The following is a 23456-nucleotide window of genomic DNA, read 5'->3' on the forward strand; positions in this document are numbered from 1 at the left end:
CCTGGGAGGGGTCAGAGCTGCCTCCAGCCCCACAACATGGGAGGAGCAAGGGGGGAGCCCCAACTTCTGCCAGAGCATCCGGGGGGAGGGGGGTGTGGAGAGGAGAGGATGCACGGTCACACCCAGCAAGCCAGAGGGGTTATTCAAATCAGAGAGCCCGACTATTCGAAATTTAGCATAGAGGGAGAAATTAATGCAGTGTTTGCTAGCTGAACTGTAATAGTCACACTGGTAGCTCCTCATGGAATGATAAGGGGAGAAATGTGATGGGCAGAGCAACTCAAGAGGCAGAATTATCACCTCACCAAAGCCATCAGCACAGTAAAGGGACAAAATCAGTCTTGGGTCTTCCCTGATGTTTCTAGTAATTGTAAGAATATAAGAGATCTGGAAGGTCTCTTCCAACCTGGTGATTCTCTGATTTAACAAGTATGTTATTTTTATGATTAGCCTCTTCTCACAGCAGTTTTGAATAAAGGCTGAGATAAAAGTTCTGTGGTAATTTTTCAGTCTGTTTTAAGCAAAGACAAACTTATTTCTGTTCTTATATAAGTAAGCTTTTATCTCTGCTGTTCTGGGCTTTCAGAAGTATTAACTAACACTCACTGAGTCTTAAATATGTGTTTAACAACACCATAGTATCACTTTTGAATCCTCAAATTAAAATGAGCAGCTTTTAACTCAGACTTTTAGTCTGAGTAAATTTACTATAGGAATAAAACAGGATAAAACAGGAGCAGCCCCCTTCAAAACGCCAGAGGTGGAGAAACTCCACATCTTCCCATTCTGCACCAGGAGAAACAGGCAGGCAGGACATGCTCCTAACTTCGCTCTGAATTTTATTTTATTTTATTTTCACAGCACATGTGTATGTTCTGTGTGCCAGCACATCCCTCAGGGTGTTTCATAGCTCTGTGTGCTCCTCCAGCGCTGCTGGGTTTGCCGAGGGAAGGTTTGGGACGAGGTGGATGCTGCATGCCTGGAGAGACCACTAGTGGAGAGCAGCCTGAGGTGCACGGGCAGGGAAAAAGGGACAAGAAAGGGACACAACAAAGAATTGCCTTCACTCCTAGAGCTGCCAGTGAGGAGGAAATACTGGAAATGCCACTCCGAGTTCGAAGTGCTAGGAGTTGAATATATCCTGCTCCTCATCCAAGGGTATTTTTTGCCATTCTTTAACAAATAAAATGAAAAAAACCCACAAGAGCATCCTGAGCTTCGTCACCTGCTTCTTAGATCCAAAATTCAAGGACATGAGGTCACAGTTTTCTCCATCTGAACATTGGAGCACTACCAATATAGTTGAAAATTCTTTTTCAAGAGAAGCTTTTATAATAAATATAAATTTAATAGCTGTTTTCACATTTGTTTTATATTGTTGGTTATTCCTTGGTTTTTTCTATGCCTGGTTTATGGTACTTCTGTGAAGCCAAGCTGCCTGCTGGGCTTCTCTAACATTTCCTGATGTGATTCTATCTTCCTGCATAGCTTATCCTACTACTGCACCCACCTCAGGTGAAGTGTGCTGTTATTGATAACCAAACACAAATTTATGTTGTCTAGGGCTCAATTCTAGATGGATTTCATCTTCCCCTAAAAAATATTCCTGCTTATTTATTACTCAGGAGATAAATTTGTCATCTCTTGTTGAAACTAGTGTTGTTTCACTTCTTGGACTGAGCAATTGCATTGGACAGATCATGTGTCACCTGCTGAATTCAAAAGGAGATGACAGATTTCATCCCAAAGCTGAGCTTTGGAATAATTTTACTGTGATAGTGCAGGCACATCCTAATGCACAATGTAAGTATTTTTTAAATGCTGCAAGGCATTCATTGGCATATACATCCTTCTGTAATCCAGTCTCCTACATTTTTGGTTTCCTTTAACCACAAAAGCTTCTTAACTCCATGTTTCCCTTCTCAAATGTATTTATCAAGGAGTGTGCAGGAGCAAGGAGTAAATTTGACACTTTGGTAACCAGCACTACTGAACAGAACTCGAGCTGGAGCCCACAGGGCACAGTGTGAATTATTTCATTCGTGTCAATAGGGACAGGAGACATTTACCATTTTGCCAGGGTTATAAATCACACCACCAACAGTTAAGTGATTCTAAGTTTGTGTGAGGCAAGTGGACAATGATTTACAAGATCAATAAAATAAGGAACAAGAACAACTTGCCAGCTACATGTCAAATAAGCTGATACACTTTGTGTAAAACTCTTAAAAGCTGCCTTTTAAAAAGCAAGTGCTACACAGGCATTTATTCCAGCAAGTGTGAGCTCCTTAAAAAATCAATCTTTCTACCCTTCACTCCCAGAGTTTTTCCTTGATCTGCATTGTTCTCTCTGACAAAAGACAGGCGTTGCAATTAGTCACAGCTACCCAAGCTATCAACACCCCAGGGCTTTCTCATCCAAATGACTCACCTTGAACTTTTTCTTTACATTTTCAGCCTCATTGTTTCTGCCCTGTTTGGAAATAGAGCAGTTTAAAGAAGCAAGATGGGATACAGAAATGAACAAGTTTAAGAGGCTGAGCTCATTCATCATCATAATTTTCATTTTTATCCTAGTTCCCACCACTCCTTTCTCTCTTTATCTGTAAAATGCAGACAAGTCCATGGTAGCATTAAGGCTTTGCAATTACATGAAATATCCTATTTTCCTATATGGGGGAGCAGCTCTTTAATACAAGGACAAAGTATTTTTGCACTGATTTGAAGGGAAGAAAAAATACTAAAATGTGTGTGAATGTACTTTCTTTTGCACCAAGAAAAACTCCTCAACATGAATAAAATCCTCCAGAAAATCTCCAACATATTATTTGTAGCAAAAGTTGTATTTTACTACAATACAGGGGGCGTTTAAGTGACCAACAAAAGAGTTTATTGTTGTAAGTGGTGGAAATTCAATGTTAATGAGACTTGTGGAAGAACATGCAGCTTAGAGAAACTGCTCCCTTTTTCTTCCATTGCTCCTCCCCTCTCCTACTCTGATTTTTCTTCTATTTAAGCTCCCTGATGCTACACAAAAAATGTTAAGGTAATATAATCACATGGCTTACAAAGACTAAGAACTCCTGAGAGTCACTCACCATCACCAGTTAACTATTTTTTCAGCAAATAGAGTAAAACTCTCATTTCCAATTTTAACTTTGTATAATCTCAGCATTTTATCTGGCAATGTGTGTTTTCAATCTCATTTATTATTGAGCTATGGAAGAGTTGTGAACAACTCACACATTGCTTGAGCAGTCAAGCAGCAACAAAGCTGGGCACCAGAGAACTTGCCAAGTATGCAAAGAGTTCTATTTTCAGGTATAAACACCAAATTTGTGCCAAGATACATAGAAAGCCTGGTGCCAATACCTTTACAGAATTTTAAGAGCTTTAGAAAGTAGCTCCATGGGGAGGGATGGCTTTGATCTTGTGTGTTTTGCTTAAAATAAATTTTAGAGAACTGGGAACTTGCTGCAGGCTGTGGGAGCTCTGCTAACAAGTTTTGGTGTAATCAGATTTTAATTTACTGTAATCAAAGCAAGGAAGGCTCTGTCCTTAGAAAAGCACTAAGTTAAACACCTCCAGAGAGCCAAGTTTAGAAGCCAGTGTTCAAAAATAAAGACAGAAACAAGGGTTCTGACATTACAGTTCTTTATTTGTTTTTGAGTCCACGATCTATACAGGTATTTACAAGGCATGGAAATGGATAACAGCACAAAATACAATTGAGGTATAAGCTAAGAGCACAGTATGTCATGTTTCAATAAATATAATTCAAAATTTGTAAACTAAGTGACCAGATAGATGCATCTTGTCTACTAAAACCATATAAAATATCTGTTAAATCTCACGTGAGGTAGAGGACAGTTTTGTGTGTCATGTAATGCAACCACAGCAACGCTGACAATAAGACTGTACATCATTGGCAAAGTATTAAAAATTGTTGAATGCACTGATCCTTTTTCACAGGCTTTTCCTATGGCTTCAGAACAGTCACTCAACCTGTTGCCTTGAGCTAACACGGACTCTGTTGTTTTGCAGCTACTTTCTGTCATTTGAGAGAATTATACTGGCATGTCAACAGCAATAAATACTTTAGAGAGTGAGGATGAAAACACAAAAATGTTCTGTCAATCACAGAAAGCAACGTGATGGCAACGAAATATTTCAGACCAACTTTTTATTATTTCCTAGAATTCGTTTAAATACAGTACAGCTGTGCTTTCCTTTAAGTGAGGTATCTCTTAGAAGAAAAAAAATTCAATTGATATCGTTACACTTAATTAATTTTCAAATAGCAAAATTTTATACCATGTTTGCTGTGCTTGATGAAGTGCTTAAAACTAATTTTTCAAGCATTTTCCAACTGAACCACTAACCCTGAAAAAACTAATTTGCTAAGTAATGGAGACACACTATAAAATCATCGTGCAATTTGTAAGCAATAACTGCTTTCACAAAAGCTAAAAAATGACTGGATTTTTTAAATAGATATATGCAGCAAAAATTCTACAAGCTTTCTGTAAAGAAAACCAATGAACACTCACACTACAAATGTAATGAGCAAAAGAAAATTAAAATTTGCAGCTCTCTGCTGCTTACTATCAATGGCTTAAATAAAATTACCAAAATATTGCAAGCACAGATTAATAGGTAGGAGAAATCATGTCTTTTGTCGACTCCACCATGTTATAGAAAACTCTGTTGTGTGGATTAATTACACGAATTAAGTGCAGAAAAAATACAAAGTTGTTATCTTTACTGACAATCAAAATATATATTCTACAAACAAGTGAATTTTAGGAAGCTGACCACGACAGCATTTCTAGGCCAACTTCCCAACTAATGCTAGGAAAGGTTTCCAAAATTTTCATAACACATTCTAGCTATCCCCTCCCCAAATACAAAACAAGAATGTATGAATAAAACATTGTGACTTCTAAAATATGGGCCAAGACTTATTTCTTTTCAGGCCACCAGTAGCTTTATGCTCCCACCCAACTTCTCCTACATCACTAATTGCATTATGCCTTTACTATGTACAGATGGTTTTACACCTAAGCTATCAATATATTAAATATAGAATAAAATTAGTTTAATGTGGAACATAACTACATTCATCTAAATACTCAAACTGAACGATATGCTTTACAAAAACTAAAACACAGACTTAACTAAGTTTGGAGATTTAGATAAAAATCTCTTTTTGTTGAGAAACATCCAGTTACACTGTGAGGGTGTTTCCAGACTGCCAAAATTACAAGAGTTTTACCCTCTAAGCTCTTCTATTTTATTGATTAAAGTGTACAAAGCATGTTAAAGTTCTCTTTTATAAAAGTATAAGAGCAAATTAGGTATTCACCTCAAATTCTACTTATTCCAAAAGGTGCACGAGGCAACCTCCATCTTGGTGCAGGTGATTAATAAAGCAACTTTCAAATTATAGACAATTTTAGGACTTTGTTCTACAGGTTTCATGTCACAACTACCTGGGAAAATTACTTTTTGCCTGAAAAGATCAGCAAGCAATGACTGAAGGTAAAGCAAATAATACATAAAATGAGCATGCTATGACAAAAAGCAAAGAGTTAATTACTGATTTAGTCTCTACCATCAAGTGTGCACTTAAGTGAGGGCCCTCAAGAGTGCATTCCAAGTTCCTATGTCAGGCTTTAAAATGAACATTTCAATAGGATTAGGATAAGGTAGCAAAAAAAGTCAACGTATTCTAAAACTTAAGAGCATTATTTACAATTTACTAAAAAACTATCTTTCAGAGACTGTGAGCACACAAAGGTCTATGGCACATTCATGTATACATTATTACTTAAAATCAGTAGAAAATTAAGTCTACACATACGAAAATTGTTTATGTTACGTTAAGCCTGAAAGTTGCATTTAAGAATTTTAAGAGGATTACAATAATTTAAAATGCATTCTAACTTTAGATTAACTAAATGGAATATTTACAAAGCTACTTTTAAGGTCATTTTAATAAAGGTTCCATTGGCTTCACCAGCCAGATGTTCAAAAAAAAACGATTAGGAGGCCTTATCTGCAATTGGAATTGGTAAAACTTCCTACAGCTGCTGGAGTTCTTGCAACAGTGAAAATATTGGTGCAAAGGATGGCCACCAGCATTTTCAGAGCCTATGGAAGTGACCCAAAATTGGCTGAGGCACAGGAACCTGGGCTGCACCAGCCCTCCACTGCACTGCTGAGCAACCACTGGCCAAGGGGCACATCTGGAGTGTCAGAACACAGACAGGACCTGAATGGAAATGGAATATTCATGGTCCTACTAATAAAATAATGCCAGGAGGGGTCCAAACATTCAACAGCCAAGCTGTAAATGCTGTGCTGCATCAGTCAGTGCAGCTGAGAAGGAGCTGTGGCTGTACCCACACTGACAGCCCCAGCCTGCCCCACAACACCCAGAGCAGCACAAAGGGACTCTCTCCATCCTCCAGCAGCACCCAGGTGCAACTTTCCCATTTCCCAGCTCATCCAAGACAGGATCTGCCAACCCCACTGGACAGCCTCAAGCTCTGCTCCCCAGGATCACACCCCCAGCAATACTCCTGCCTGCTCTCCCTGTAGCCACGGGTCTGGTGGCTGGACAACAAAACATTTGTGCTGTTTTTAAAGCAAGTGGTGCACACACAACCAGAACCATTTAGTCAGCACCTTTCCCTCCAAACCAAGCTGCAAAGACAGGCCTTTTCCTTTCTAGTTTGGTTTTTTAAAATTTTTTGTTCTTTTTTTTTTCTTTTTTTTTTAGAGGAAAAACTTGGAGATGGGAGCTGAAGAAGAGAAAAATACAATCCTGGTCTTCTTTTCTGGCTGGGGGTGGAACTAGGTGATCTTTAAGATCCTTTCCAACCCAAACCATTCTATGATTCTCAACACTGACAAAGAAAATTGTTTTTTTAATCTAACCTGCTTTACTTGCCAGTGTAAATATGACACAGGGCTCATAAACAAGATTGTACAGTTATTAAGAAAATCATCCTATGACTCCATGACATTTAATTTACCACCTCATTTCTCATTCAATTTAAAGATATGTGCAATTTTATCTTTCTCTGTGATATTCAGTTTTGTTATACCACTAACAGAGAAACAATAAAGAACAAGAGTTTTCAGTTTTACTAATTGAGGGAAGGGGGAAAAAAAAAATCAATGTAGGCTTTTACTAGTGGTTTCATCCAAAATTAACTGAGTGATTAAGAGAATATTAAACTTAAGTACCTCAAAAACAGAAACTAAAAGCACAAGCTAAAATTATGTAGTGAAACACTAGAATTACTAAAATATTCCTATCACTGACATGACCAGCTGACATCTGCCAGCTGTATCCAATTTTTTGGAGAGAAGTGCAAAAAAGTTTTTCTTCATCCAACTTTAGCCATGCATTTAACCCACTAGGAACCAGACTTCAGAAGTACTCAGACATTATATATATACATAAAACAGTAATTCTGTACAATTACACATTTCCCAATGTTATAGCTTAACAAACATGCTGTATTTTCTTAATTCATGGTAACCCTACCATGCCATTCAAATACAGAGACTATCAAAATGATTTTTCAAAGTGCCATACCTCAGAATTTTATATTTTAAGCTATGATCACAATGTAAGTTAAGGCCTGGTATATGTACTGAAAGAAAAATCCACAAGTTGGCAAGAAGCTCAAAGTGTGGAGGCTTAGGGTACTAAAGAAGTTAATACATATTCCTTAATAAATATTATGTTTCTTGAAACTATTAATATCTGAAAAACAGTTAAGTCAAGCTTTCTGAGTTTCTAAAAGGAAAAGCCCCATCTTTGAGCTTTCTTAATGTTTCTTTCACATGTACTATAGAGAAAAAACAGAAGAAAACTTGTGAATTTTTAACTTCCCAAGATTCCACTGTAATTGCAAATTTTTAATTCACAAAACCAAAACCAAACAAAAAAATAACCCTTTATGTGTTCCTCTTCCAGCAGAGCAAACAAGTGCTGGTTCTAACACTCTTTAGATTGATAATGAATTGTTAAATAGACAATACTGAAAAGATCAGCTGACTTCACACAATGAAATTATGGGGAAAAACTCATGCTGGTAAATCACTTTTGATACTCAATCATCAACCAGTTGTGGCAATTTTGAGCTCTGCCTTACAGAGAAAAAGCTGCCTTTACTTTCCTCAGTTCAAGAATACTCAATTCTCACTGAAACCCAAACTATTTAAGACTTGAAGAATTGAGGATGTTTTTAATGTACTTTTATAACTGGATGTGCAATTGATAGCAAAATAAAGACACCCACATATGTTTTAACAGACAATGTTAGAAGGTGTAGAGTCCTTAAGACTGCATTAGAAATAGACAGAAACTGGTCACTCTAAATCAAGAGTTTCATATTTTTCACTGTTTGAGAAAAACACCAGTACAAATCATTGCAGATTTTCATTGGCTAGGAAAATCTAAAAATGTCTATCTCTATTTATTTATATCTATGTATATCTTCATCTGGACCTGTCTGGGAAATAGAAATCCATAAAGAACACTTTTTCTCAGCACACAAAAAATTGTTCCCAATCATTAAAACCAAAACACCCTGTTTGAAGGACACAGTCATGCTTCCTCTTCCAACCTCTATTTTCCTTTCCCATTTTTTGAAGATTTCAGGATCTGTAGCTTCAATTCTTTTATCATCATCTCTAGCTTTTCCCGGGCCTCCCGTTCCTGTCTCAGTTCATCCTGGAGTTCTTGTCTATCTGCCTCTGCATGATCCAACCTCTGCCTCAACTCTGCCAGCTGTGAAACACAAGAGACAGAGGAAATTTTAGCAAACTTATTGAAAACATCAAAGGGTCACAGATGGCCACTCAATGCATCCAAGTATTTCAGTCCATCAAGAATTATGCACTTACCTGCTAGCAAACAGTAACAATGCGCAAAGTTGCATAAACATCACACTATAATTTAAAAAAAGAGAAAACCTCATTTTTAAATGCATGTAAGTTGTACTTATATGAACTGTCACACCAGACTGTCAGTAACACACAGAATCTGTTGGGAAAAATTGTGATGATGTCTGCATTGGATGTGTCACAAATCCCAGAACACACTGCATTTTTTCATTTCTCAGGTCCATTTCTCTTACCTGACAAAATACTACTTCTTTAGTTCAAAGCCTGAATGTATTTCTAGAAGAAACAAAACGACCAACACTGTTTCCTGATATTCCTCAGTATAAATGAAATATTCAGAAAATCTTGAACATAATCGTGTGTGTGTGAGTGTGCGTTCAAATATAAACCTGAGTCCACACAAATGTTTTTTGATATATTTTGTGTTTAAACACAGAAAATAAGTATTCTTTTCCTCTTTGGAATACAGCAAGGCTCAAACTTGCTAGAATGTCACCAAAATTATTTACAGTGATATCTTGAAACATCTTTTCAAGTAGGGGGAAAATTCCTTATTGCTTAGTATACTACCAGCAATTAAAAGAGGGAGGAGACTGGAAAACAGCTATCCTCTCTACCATAGATTTATGGGGTTATTTCTTACTAAAAGACCCCACTCCATTTTTAAAAATCCATCTGCCTTTATTGATAGGCATCTACCTGATGTACATCATCACCAAGCATCCATCTCACTGAGAATCAGGAGGACAGCTCATGAGAAGGACAGAGCAGGAACCTACAGGGTATTACTGGTGTTCACCAACTGCCACAGACTGTGCTGGGTGAAGGAATGGCTGTGCTGACTTTAGAGGAACACATTTCATTCCTGCTCCTTCAATCAGAAACACTTCAGCAGTTCTTAGACAACAACAGGCTGTTAATGCAGGTCCTGAGTGCACAAGTGATGCAGTGAAGTGCTGCAGTGCAACAGTGCCCACTGCCTGCATGTTGCAGCACGTCTGGCTTTGATTTCCAGCTCCAAGGAAAGGCTCCAGGACTGGTTATTCTGCCCTATTGTGACTGACAGGATGAAGCAACTATTCCAATAAAGAATTTAAAAAAGGGGGGCAAGACAGTGCATATTCAGACAGGCCTAGAAAAGAGAAGAGACATTTAAGCAAGCTGTAAATACCAAATTCTTAATTCTGTTTAATGGACAAGGAGAGTTCCTCCCAGCCCACAGCTCTCAGACAGAAAAGGCAGACTGGGAAACTGCTTCAAGAACACATCAGATTAAGGCTTTTTTAAAATGCAGTATACACAGCTTGGGGAAGCTCCCTGTTTCCAAGACCTCTGTTTAGCTCTGGTGCTTCTTGGAACCAGAATCTACTGTGAGAGGAAATAAATGGAAAAAAATATTTAAATTGTGAATAGATCTACCACAGAGGTAATAACAGAGTAAACTTCTACACAAGGAATGCATGTAGTTTTCAAAGTCTAACCTCAAAAGAAACACATAACCAGTCTCCTTGGGGAACAATCCACAGTTTTCACCCTCCAAAGGAAGTAAGCTGCACAAGCCCTATGAAACGTGCTGTACATGGTGATCTCCATAAATTAGAACACGTTGTTACTTGCACTAATAGGGCTTGTACCAGATGTTTAGTAAATCAGGCCTTAGTCAGAGAGGATTATTTCTGGCAGCAAAAGCCAGGAATCAGTGGAGTGGGTTGTCATGAAATTAAATTCATGAGAAGGGTTTATGATGCGAGTCTCTGCCCTACTCACCAAAAATACCAAAACCTGTCTCTCAAGTAGTGCCTGTTTCTCAGTTTGAGTCAGGCAGAACAGGAAACATACACAGCTGTGAACAAAGGGCCACAGAGTTTTACTGAGCTCGAGTTTTGGATTTTGTTCCCTTTAAAAACGAGCCTGTTAAGACTGTGACATGATGCAAAATAAAATATTTAACCATAACTACAGCCCCCTTTTTAAAAGGGGCATTCCAAGATTCCCTTTGTCATTAACTATTATTTTTTCCCACTGGAATAACCTCCAACATAAAGAAGCAATAGTAAAAGCTAAAAGGAAAGTGAGAGGAAAAAACAACTCCATATGTTTTGATATATGAATCCAAGAGGCAAGAATGAGAGACATCAATATGATTTTCATTTCCAAGAAAACTCCTGGCCAAATGTTTTGGTAGAGCCCAGAAAGGACTCATCAGATACTCCAGAAGATTCTACCACCAAGAACATGAGGAGCAGCAAAGTGTGCTGCTAATCTGGCAAAAAGATGGTTCAGAGGTTTGGACTTTTTTTTGTTTACGCCTGTATCATGGGTAAGTCCATATACATTAAAACCAGAATTTGTTTTAAACAAAAGGATGTAACAGATCTTATGTTTAATATTTCATCAATAATATCATATGTTTCTGTAAGCTACATTCTACCTCAGTTTCAGTCAAGGAACAGGGAAATAAATATTGCTGTCACTGACTTATTTTGGTATTTGTCTGGGGTGTCAGAGCACACACAGAAAACGAAACCTTCAGGTGGCTCAACAACAACTTCACAATTTCCTGATACACTAAACATGTTTTGTTTGAAATAACCCTTCCCTTCTCACCTGTGCTGCATATTCAGCTTCTTTATCTTTTTCCAAATTGGAGTCACAGCTACATTTCTGCTTCATCACTTGGTCCAGCTTTTTCTCCAAGTCTCTCTGCTCAAAATAAAATTCTTCCATTCTTTGTGCATGCTCTGCTTGCAAACATTCAAGTTCTTTTTGTAAATTCTGCTGCTCTTCAGTCAGTTCCTTCATAGCTTTAGAGTTGCTTAACATTTCCACTTCCTGTAAAGAAAGATCAAGATCACATACTCCTTCTAACACCAGAAAAACAAAAAAAACCTGAATTTAAAAGTGTTTCTGGAACCACTGAGGCCAAAAAGACCATTTGTAACTACCATAACAGCAACCTGATAATGGTATTTATCTACTTATCAATGACAGCATGGAATTCTGTAACATGCATCTAATTTTTAAGAAATTGGTTGTATTTCTAAGTACATAGAGCTTCCAGAACCAAATTTGCACTTCCAGCAGTGAGTCTCAGGAAGCAGCAGCACTGATCATTAAAATGTACTTTGAAGATGCAGGAAGTTTAGCATCAGAAAACAAAATAAAGTGTTTGATTTCTTTGTCCACTGACATTTTCTTATTTTTAAATTTGTGGGTTTTTTTAAACTTATCTACATGCTTTATCTCCACCAGCAGAACAACTTTAAAGTAGCAGCTCTAGGGCCCTACCTGAGCTCCTTAATTCTGAGAAAACATTTAAATTAAAATAAAATACATTAAAATATTAGGTCTGTTCCATGGATGCAAGAAGCAAAGACATCATTTAACTGAATTCAGAAAACAGAAATGTCACAAATGAACACCAGCCTCTAAAATCATCCATTATTAAAGAAAAGACTAAAAATAAAATCCCTAAAAGCACAGTTTAGCAAATGGGAATAGGGAGAGAGTGTTCTTTTTTATGCAGGGCAGCAGTAAGACCATTTCCAGAATACTGATATCTGCACTTTTAAAAACCTGAAAACTGAGAAATTTTAGAGCATACAGCAAAAGCAGGAGCTGGTTGGACCCAGCAGCTCTAAACTGAAGAGACACCACTTATTAGTGGGCTCAAAACTCATCAGCATAAAGGATACTGAAGATTTGGTGTCTGAATTTAAGCTGAGGGAAAGATGATCTGTGTGCTTTGGTGTTTCTAAATTATGCAATCTGTGATGTTGGCTGTGGAGCCAGCTCCCAGCAGCTCCCTGCTCACACCAGCTCCTTGCTGCCCAGGGGGAAATGCACTCAGACTGCCACTGTACCATTTGGAGCTGCTGCTTCCTCCTCAAAATCGTGTTCAGCTTTTCCTGCTGCTTGATGTAGGTTTTCATCACTTCTTCCATGATCTTTCCCTTGTCATCCTCACAGCTGATGTCTTTCATGAGGGTGGGGGACAAGGTTCGTGCATCAGCACCTCCCTCAGCACGGCCAGAGTCTCTGGTGGTTTTGGAAGAAACTCGCTCAGACTTTCCACCTCTCGTGGAACGAGCTGACACAGGAGGATCTACAGAGGAAAAAAACCAGAGAACAACAATCACAGAAAGTTCAAATTCCAGAGTGAAAAAAAAGCAAAGAGCACTGAGATTACAAAAAGGTGGGGGGAATTTTTGGAAACCTGAAGTGACATCACAAAATTCTAACTCAGGGTAAAGCTTTCCAAAATTCCATGGTATAAAAAACAAAAACTTCAACGTAATTTTCACTACTCACCTAAATGCTTATTTGGCTGCTCCACACCAGTTTTCAAGTCAATTTTTTCCTGTTCTTCAAGAGAAAGCTCTGGATAGGAGGCAGCTTTTTTGTGCTTTCCACTGCTGAGCTTCTTCTCTGAGTGCCCAGGTGAGGATTTATTAACTTCTGAAGCTTTTACTGCTGTTTTTGCAACATCCTTATACTGAGATGCAAGAGATACATTCGGGGCAACCACTTTATCACACATATAAAGGTAGTAACTGAAAGAGCAGAAGAGTAAAATTCATAGTGAAAGGCAAGACATAATAAATGATGGCTGGTTGAGAGCAGTAAGTTTAATTTAACATGAGCTCAAACTGTGAAAGCATCAATGAAAAATAAGCACATCCTTTTTAAATTTTTCCCTATGCAAAAGGAAAGCCTAATGATCCATTTAATTTTTACTAAGTAGATTATCTAGATAAGGTTTTGAGGCTATCAAACAAGTAGATTTTCCAAACATGATTAAAAGAAAATTTCAGAAAATCATATGAAGACTCTTCATTTAGATGCAAAGAGTGAAATTAGAATGGCACTGAATCCAGACTCCCCAGTATTTTTTAAATCCTTATATTAGCAATGGAGGATGGGGAGGTGATCAGTGAAGTGGGAATGAGCACCTCACTCAAGTAGCAAAGCTGTGTTCTGACAGTCCTGGGGCACATCTGAGATCAATGCTGGACCTTCCTTCCCAAGTGCACTTGGATTTTCAGCTCCTGGACTCCTGGGAGCACCCCTGTGTCCCACCCTCACCTCACCACTCAGCCTGGGACAGGGGGAAGAGAACCCCAGGTGCGTTCAGGTCAGTGCCAAGATCACCAGTGCCACAATTGCTGTCTCCAACACTTCCCTTTCTCCTGTTCTGGAGGAAGGCACTGGCACAAACAGAACATGAGGGACACCACAGAAGTTCCTCCGCTCTCTTCTCTGCGTGGGAACCAGTGTGATGTGTGTGCACCAAAAAGGGGCTGTTCTGACCCAAATTCAGGACCTGTGCAACCACAGGGGGTGAGGGCAAGTGGAATATCATGAAAAATTGTTTCCCTTGCTGCTGCAGGTGACTAACTGGGTAAGGAGTCAAGGCAATGCACTTGGTTTCTAAAACCAGGAAACCAGTCCACAGACAATTCAGCTGCAGCCCTTGTTCCACTGTGCAAGAAAGAATTCCAACAGCTCTTGGAAGTCTTTTCTGGAAGGAAATTAAGTTGTCCTCATGGTAAATAGGCCCTGTGCAGCTTTCCACATGCATGCATTGACAATATGAAAGATCAAAAGTTACCTCTGTCATTTCCACTAAGAAAGGGGAAATTTTAATTACATTTCAATTGTATTGCATGCTGAAGAACACCCACAGGTCACAGTTTGAGTCCTATACCTAAAAACACTCATTAGTAGTGTTTATTAGTAGTTACACTAAGAAATGTATAGAAATTTAGGGTTAAATCATTCCTGTGTGATACCTTAAAAAGTTCAAGTTGCAAATACATTTTTTTCCAGTTTGAATTATCCCTAAACAGCCAAAAGTCTTTGAATACTTGACAGTGCTTATAGCTCTACATAGGAAACTCAGTTACCTGGGGTGGAAAAAGGAAGGTGGTTGAGGATCAGTTTCTGCTTCTTGCTTTATAACTGGATACCACTGCGATAATTCCAGGTTCTGCTGTGGCTCTGCCTAAAGGAAAGAAAACAAATTGTAATTGAAACACAGGTTATTTACATTTTCATAAACACTCCTCAGAGAAATGGCTTTTATACCATTAATACCAGAGAAACTGGGGTACTGGGAAATGGGGTGTCTTTGGCAAGATGCAGGGTGATGCAAGCCACAGAATTTTCTCTGATCTCCAATTTACCATTGTGGGCAAAACAGCAATGAAATTAAAGAAAAATCTCTTTACAGATCTATCTAAAAGCTCTGCTCAGTTTCCAGAACTCTACTAAACAAGCTTGGGAGAAAGAGAAAGCAGAAACTACAATTCCCAAAAGGTTGTAGAAGCCTTTTGTAATAATGTGTCTATATAAAGCAAGCACCTGCCAGATACTTTATTTCAAAATTAAATGGAACAGTGTGCTGGTATTCCAGGGACAGAACTTTCTTCAGTCATCACAAATTTTTATTACACAAGCAGGCAAAGATGCTCCCAGTAACATGAAAATGCCATTCCCTTTGCAGTAGCAAACAAAATTAACTCAGGTGCATCAGAATATATAATCTTAAAAACGTCTGTGTTTTTTGCATTTGCAAAGCAATTCTTGTTCTATGTGTCTCAAGAGATGTTCTTGGAATTACTCTTTACTCTAAATTCCTGCTGATGCTTTCCTATGAAGTCACTCTTAATTTCAAGTGAAAGGTGTCTCTCCATATATTTACAATATTCTCATAGCTAAGAAATTGATTTATAATTTCACTGTATTAGAACAGTTTTGGGTGTGGTTGGCTGGCCCCAGGCAGCTGCCAAGCACCCACAGAGCTGCTCCCTCAGCACCATCCCCAGAAAGCTCCTGGATCAAGATAAAGTTGGTTTAAGAGGTGAAGGAAAAAGAATAAACTTGTAGGGAACTTCATCCCTGGCAGTGGGAGAGCCCCAGTGACCTGAGCCATGGTCTGCACAACCCAAACACACCCAGCCCTGGCAGGGACCAAACTCCACCTGCCCCACCAAACTCAGCTCTCACAACGAAACTGAAATTCAGCTCCACCCCTGCAGTTCCTCAAATCACTCCCAACACAGACAAAAAGGGAGGGAGGGCATGAGGAAGAGAAGCTCTGGAGTTGTAAATTCATAGAAAGGCTTTAAATAAAAAAAGATTTGAATAATCTCTAGAAAAATGGCCTCATCCTGACACTTGTCAAGTTTTTTCTACTTACTCAGATCATTCTAATAATTTAAATAATCACATCTAATCTACTTATACTGTAGCTAGTATGCAGTGATCTGATTTTAGCTTTAGATCACATTTGTCCATATTTTAGGACTAACATGCTTATATATTTACATATTAAATTATCAGGTCATCTCTATTTTCAAATTACTAGGTCAGATTTTTGCTCCTTTTTTTTTTTTTACCTATTTGAAATGGAAACTGAATTTACTGCCTACCCATTAGTGAGAATCTTGCAAATGAATTTCATAGCATGCAATCACATTTTTACTTAGGAAAGAAAATGAAATGCTACCATAAATAAACAAAGTATTTTTCTAACAGGATTCTTCCCTCACCATTCAGGTAAATGAAATAAGGTATCTATTTATATATATATTTCATTACCTGACAATTTGTTTATTTTAGATGCTCTTAAATAATTCTGTAAACACAAGCTGAATTGAATTATTTCTACTTAAACTGCTTAAAAGGGTTATATGAGAAAACGATTTATTTTTCTTCAAGGCTAATTGGAAAAAGCTGTTCTTTAAGGAAAAAATATATAGGTAAGTAATTGTTTCAGTGTAATCATTAAGCCAGTAGTTTTAGCAGAAATTGGATTTATAAAACCCTCAGCAGAAATGTTAACCCCCCATGCTGTGAGATTTTTCCCCACACACTGTGACCAGCTCAAGGAATCAGAGAAGCCAGACAAAGTTTTAGTGCAGAGATGAGAAACTGTCGCAAAGTCAAAGGGAACAAGGATCTGTCAGCACAGGAATCAGCAGAGTCTCGGTGACAGCTGTTCCATGAAGAGCAGGTGGATGTTGCACTGCAGTCTAGAACTCCACAGAAAATTGTGAAAATCAAGCACACGGCTTACAGCTTTCTTATCAGCACAAAGAACAGAAAGGAATTAATCTCAAGAGTACTTTGCTCTTAAAATATTGAAACAAAAGTGTATTTGCACTGTGAGTGAATAAACTCAGAGTGAAATGCTAAGGAGAAAGACAAAGCATGGGATCTAGGATGCTGCAAAGACTATGGGATTTAATTAACTCATTATTTCTAGATGGGGAAAGACCTAGCCAAGGGCAACTGCTCTTCCTGGGCCCTCCAAGATAACCACAAAGATGTGTCAGCACTTCTGAGCACTGACTCAGCAAAGGTGGTGAGGAGGTGAGAGAACAGCAAACAGAACATCCTGCAAATAAATTCCCCTAGGAGTGTGAGGAGAGGGAATGTCTACGTGTTGTACCTGATACCTCTCCCACAGCACAGAAATGAGGAAGAGAAGCTGTGGCTGCTCCATCCCTGGAGGTGTTCAAGGTCAGGCTGGATGGAGCTGTGAGCAATCTGGTCTAGTGGAAGGTGTCCCTGCCCAGGGCAGGGGGTGGAATGAGATGATCTCTAAGGTCCCTTCTAACCTAAACCCCTCTGCGATTCTTTGAAAAGACAACCAAAGCAGCCTAAGCTCCTCCAGGACAAGGAAAGGGAAGCAGTACTCCAACACTGCCCTCTTCAACTCTTTTATCTTTTGTACTTCACAGATGAATATCCACAGGATGGAAAAAACCCCCAAACCTCCCCCACCTTTGTATTCTGTTCAGGTTTTCACAGCATCTGACTCTGGTTTCACATGTTGCTGTGTAAGAAAGAACTACACAGGTCTGCAACGGAAAACTGCAAGAAGTTTTACAATTTCATCTGCACCAGTCCAGTCCAAATTACTGCCACTGCTAATTTCAGCTGGGCTTTTTTCATCTTTGCACATGAAACTGAAAGATCTCATTGTCTGAAATCTGCTGCTGTGGGAAGGGAAGCAGCATTTATAGGTGTGAACATAGAAGACTATTTCCACTGATGCATCCACCATGCTGTAGTTAATTTCCTACAGTGGCATTGCAAGAATAAAGACTGACATGTCTTTATCAGATGAAAAGCAAAGTCTCTTTGCTAGGAGACTGCATCTTCAAATAAATCAGCATGTGGAATCATGCCATACTGCAGACTTCCATGGGAATCTGCTGGTAAAATCTCTTCCTGCAGACTGGCACCACTGTAACAATACCTGTTACTACAGTCAGCCTTCCTGCAACACCAACTTTACAGAAATTTGTGCTGAAAGGTGTCAGCTCACAGCACCCCTTTTTGGGCTCAACCATCTGCACTGCTCTTGCTGCTATTTTGAAATCCACCACAAAACATCCAACAGGCAACATGGATTTATCATCAAACCAGCAGCCATCAAACAGACACAGAAACATTGAAAAGAAACAGTCATGGGGCAGAAACCATTAAAAACCTATTAAAGTTTAAATTATACCCCAAAATCGTGCTTTCTATGAAAGGGAACATCTATATTAATGTTTCTCTGCTGCTTGTCCTATTATTTAAAGCAGAAGCTCTCCAAAGGACAAATAAGCTCTGTATTTTGGAACCACAGCACAGACTTGCAGCAGTATTTTAGGAAAAAATAAGATGTCTATTATTAACTATTGTCAAGATACCGGCCTACAGCGCATTACTTGGGCTGCTTAAAACCCCCTCTTTTTGGCATATTTCACTGCACAAGTGGTTTAAACAGAAAGCTCTTGCTGAACAAGCAGACTGGGCTTCTAAATAGCCATTTAGCAAAGCACCATTACCCTGAACACAAGTCATGAGATGGGTGGCCAGCAAGCCAGGTTGCCATCCAGCCCACGTGTGCATGCTGGAGTACAAATAACAAATGAAGAATTCATTTGTAGTACTTGATTTTCAAGCTCCTTTCTGCTTTGCTCAGCTGCTGCAGCACACGCCGCATAAAACCTACTCAAAGGTCAAATGGGAGAACGAAAATTTTCCAGAGTCTGTATACCTTAGGACAGAACAAGAACCAACAAAGCCAAGCCAGCTCAAATGGTTACTTGCAGCCCAAAGAGGAAAGAAATTACCACCCCTCTTAATGAGAAATGTTATTTCCATGGTGAAGCGCTCACAAATTTAACTTAGGCTTGATGTGACAAGTATTCCCACTTAGAAAAGCCAAGTAATGTGATTCTAAAACAAGCATGTGTGAGCAGAAAGAGATCTGGGAGATTTACACCACCAGGTGAACTTACTTTGGACCGAATTCTTTTCTGATTTTTCTCGCTGAATTTCTCCTTCATTTCCTCCAAGAGATGCTTCAGCTCTCTCTCCTCCGACGTGCCCAGGTATTTTTGGTTAATGTGCAGGTAGCAGTGCCACTTGGCCGACTCAAACCCCCAGTGGCAGGTCCTCTTGTCCGGGGATCTGTGTGAATGCATCACGAAGGTCTGGGGCGAGAACATCCCGTAGCATTCCAAGCACTGGATGCACGGGTCATCTGGGGCAAGGTAGAACTGAGGTGCAAACAACCCCTGGCACTTGCCCAGGCATTCATGCTCTACTTCGAAGGCACTGCCAGTCTCTTTCAGCTGGGCCAAGGTGTTCTTACCAGGGAGGAAACTGCCACTTTGGGGAAAAGTGCGAGGGCGCAGTAAAGCATTGCATAGTCTCTGAGCGTCCGTCAGCGTAATGAGCCCACAGGACGGAGCGTTGAATGGAAGAATTCCCAAAACCTTCAGAATGTGAAGCTGGTCAGAAGTGCACCTTGAGCAGTAGATGTACAGCTCATCACACACCGTGTTGATCTGCTGCAAGGAAAAGTCTCGGAGAACCGAATTCAACACTTGAGGCAGGCAAAGTCTTTTTTCTCCTCCGACTTTAAAACAAGAGATGGATTCGCCCTCCAGCAGGGTCTGGGTGAGTTCTGTGGAGCTGTCTGGAGGGATGAGCAATGGACCAGAGAGGATTTGTGGTGATGGGAGAGGCAGGAAGACAGTAGGTGACATACTTTCCTGGGAATACCGAGCTGAAAAAGCTGCAGGTCCACCCAGAGAACTCTGGCTGCTTAGGTGGAACTGTGCCAACGTGTGTTTCAAACCTGGGTTTAAACTCAAAGGCTCAGATAGTGAAGCACTGTTTGGCTTGGCAGTTGCCCCATCAGCCTCCACTGGAGTTTCGTCATAGTCATCCAGGTTTTCCTTCTTTATTGTTGGCAATTTATTTATTACAACCTGCACTTTGTTATTCGCATGCATTTCTGTCATTGCTTTTTTCAGTGGAGGACTCCCATCCTCTTGGATCCTGCTCCTTTTTTGGTCTGAAACCAGACCTAGAGGCAAGTTTATCTGTGGGCTTTCCATTGCTAAACACTAGAGCTTTAATTAAGCCAGTCCTGAATGTGCATTTTCTTGCTTTTTCATATAAAAAATAGTTTAATGTAATCTTGGATTACCAAGTTGCACGCTCTTTTCACTAAAACATTACTTCTTCAGCATCCAACAGTAAAAACTGTAACCCATTGTGCATGTAATACCATAAAATTTCTAATGGAGAGGCTACAGTATTTTCTTAGTTATTTGTTCAGTTATATAATATAAAAACCCCAATGCAATATGTATACAAAAGGTTTTCTTCATACCCTACCCACTATTTTACACAGTAGTCTTGTCCAGCAATTTTTAGTAAAAAACGATGCGCTGATGCGTGTTCATCCTTGATCGTTCTTCTTTTAAAAAATATACTGTCTTTTCAAATAAGTCTCTATTTAAATATTAAAATAGAAAAATGGGCTCAGTTAGAAGAATGTCAGTCTTAACGCAACTGATCCAAAACGTAGTTTAAGTCGTGTGAAAATTTTATTCAGCACTTTCAGCTCCCAGAGATCAAACACAATCTTAAGGGCTTGCTTTACTGTGCTGCCAGCTTTATGATTTCACCACCACCACCGTGACAGCTACTATGGCAGTTCACAAATAAATCCTGAAATTAAAGGCTGATCCAGATCGACGGCAAAAACTAAACGTCCCTAGAGAGTCACCTTTCGCCCAGATGTCACTGGCGTGTGTCAGAATTTTCCCAGCCCAGGTTATTAGTAATAGAGGTGAGATCCAGGCCATGGGCTGGATTCATGCCGTGTGCTAGCACAGAGTTCTGCCAGTTCTTCCTGATTACCTGTGAAAGAGAGAGAGGCTGATCACAAGCAATCCCAGAGTTAGCTCTGTACCTAAAGGGGCTTCAAGAGAGCTGGAGAGGGACTTTTGACAAGGGCAAAGCATGACAGGAGTCACAGGACAAGAGGGAAGGGCTTTAAACTGAGAGAGGGAAGGTTTTGATTTGATACAAAAAAGAAATTATTCTCTGTGATAGCAGTGAGGCCCTGGCACAGGGTGCCCAGAGAAGCTGTGGATGCCCCTGGATCCCTGGATCCAAGGCCAGGCTGGACAGGGCTTGGAGCAGCCTGGAATAGTGGAAGGTGTCCCTGCTCGTGGCGGAGGCGGGGCTGGAAGGAGATGAGCTTTAAGGCCCCCTACAATCCAAATCCCTCTGGGATTCCCTGCCAGAGGCAGGGTGCGTTTCCCAATAACTCGCAGAACACCGGGACAAGCTCCCGAGCGATGGGCGATACCGGCGGGGGAGGGGGCGGTCCGGAGCGGCTCTGCCGGCGTGCACGCCCGAAAGCACGGGCGCTCCGGCTCCCCCCGGGCCGGACACCGGCTCCCCCCGGGCCGGACCCCGACCCCTCGCCCCGCAGCCCCTCCCGGGACGCCGCATCCCGCCGCTCCCTCCCGCGCCGTGACTCACCCGGCCCCGCCGGCACCGCTCCGGGCACGGCTCAGCCCTTCCCCCTCCCGCCGCCGGGCTCGCCCCTCCGCCCTGCCCGGCTCCCCGCTGTCCCCAGCCGTACCGCGCCGCTCCGCCGCCCCCGTGTCCCTCCCCCGCTGCCATCCCCGGTACTCCGCTCCCCCTCTCCCCGCCGCCCCCGCGCCGCCTCTCCGCAGCCGCCGCTCCCTCCCATCCCCCGGCGGGCGCTCCCGCCCTTCCCCCACGGCTCCGCCGCCCCGCTCCCCGCCGTTCCCCGTAAGTTCCCCGGCTGCTCACCCGGCGCCGCGGGGGCTCCGGCGGCCGCGGGGAGCGGAACAGGCGCCGCGCTCGCGCCGCCCACCCGTGACCTCACTGCGGAGACCGAGACGGCGGCGGCGGCGGCGGCGCGCGGGCACGAACCCGCCGGCGGCGCGCGCCGGCCCCGCCCACTGTCTGGGGCAGCGGCGGGAGCGCCCGCCCGCCCCTCCCCCGCCCGCCGCCACCGCCGCCGCCTCAGCGCCGGGAAACCCGGCCCGGCCTCACCACCCCCCCGCTGCCGTCCGCGGGGAAAGAGCAGGAAGAGGAATTAAAAATGAAATTAATAAATATATAGAATGTACATTGAGAAGTGAAGCTACATGGAAAAGTGTTGTTTCTGCTCGGCTTGCCCTCAGCCCCGCGCCGCCCTGCCGCCGTTCCCCCGTCAGCGGCTGAGAGGGGCCGGATGAGGACGGGGACAGAGCGGCAGCTGGGGCGGGGGGAGGGAGAGCGGCCATGGCAGCAGGGAAAAGCCAGGCGGGAGGAGGGCCGGGCGCTGTCGGGGAGCTGTCGGGCGTGTCGCTCCCTCAGGCGCGGCGGCGGCGGCGAGCAGAGGCCGCCAGCAAGGGGCTCTCCGCGATTGTCCCTCAGTGACTGCCCCTCAGTGACTGTCCCACAAAGAAGGTCCCTCAGTGACTGCCCCTCAGTGACTGCCCCTCTGACTGTCCCTTAGTGACTGCCCCTCAGTGACTGCCCCTCTGACTGTCCCTCGGTGACTGCCCCTCAGTGACTGCCCCTCAGTGACTGTCCCTCAGTGACTGTCCCACAAAGAAGGTCCCTCAGTGACTGTCCCGCTCGCAAAGAAGGTCCCTCACTGAGTGTCCCTCAAAGAAGGTCCCTCAAGGAGAGTCCTTGAGTGACTGTCCCTCAAAGAGCGTCCCTCGGCGAGGGTCTCACTGACTTGTCCCCCAGCGAGGGTCCCCACAAGGGTGGGCTGTGCTGTGGCACCGCAGTGCTGGGGACGGGGCAGGGTGATGGTGCTTGTCCCCAGAGCAGTGTCACACACCGCCCCTCCAGCCACGGGCTCGCAGGAGATGCTGAAGGGCGGATATTTTAGGAAGCGAAATGATCAAACCGCGGAGAGGCGGGGAAGATGCTCTTCAGGGACAGCTTAGTCGCTGTACAACTCGTTCATGTATTACAAGTTGCTTCCGCCTGCAAGAAACCCAAAGCTCCTCAGTTTACATCTTTGTGAAGACAGCGCTTCAGCTGGGATTACGGCGCAATCCAATTTGCCGTTTCCTTTCATCCCACACAGTTGCATATTTCGGTGCGAGTACAAAAGCAGAGCACATGAAAAGGGGGCAGTTGTACAAGCACCAGGCACCGCTTAGCACCGGCCAGCGCTGCCCGCGGCCGCGCAG

General features: G+C 41.9%; 1 protein-coding gene across 2 annotated transcripts; it reads right to left on the reverse strand.

Moving 5' to 3' along the window:
- Window positions 1–3637: 3637 nt before the first annotated feature.
- SKIL (SKI like proto-oncogene) lies at window positions 3638–22150 on the reverse strand. 2 transcript variants are annotated; one of them, XM_033068814.1, is made up of 7 exons: window positions 22072–22150; window positions 19227–21144; window positions 14832–14929; window positions 13237–13478; window positions 12789–13030; window positions 11533–11757; window positions 3638–8809 (listed from the first exon to the last, which is right to left on the reverse strand). In XM_033068814.1, exons 2-7 carry the CDS (start codon window positions 20331–20333, stop codon window positions 8648–8650), a joined length of 2076 nt encoding a protein of 691 aa, XP_032924705.1. In that variant the 5' UTR covers window positions 20334–21144; window positions 22072–22150; the 3' UTR covers window positions 3638–8647. The 2 variants fall into 2 exon arrangements, with proteins under 2 accessions (XP_032924705.1, XP_032924706.1); XM_033068815.2 differs by lacking the exon at window positions 22072–22150 and having other exon boundaries at window positions 19227–21367.
- Window positions 22151–23456: the final 1306 nt, after the last annotated feature.

This window comes from Catharus ustulatus, chromosome 10, assembly GCF_009819885.2.
Source record: "Catharus ustulatus isolate bCatUst1 chromosome 10, bCatUst1.pri.v2, whole genome shotgun sequence".
Taxonomy (NCBI): Eukaryota; Metazoa; Chordata; class Aves; order Passeriformes; family Turdidae; genus Catharus; species Catharus ustulatus.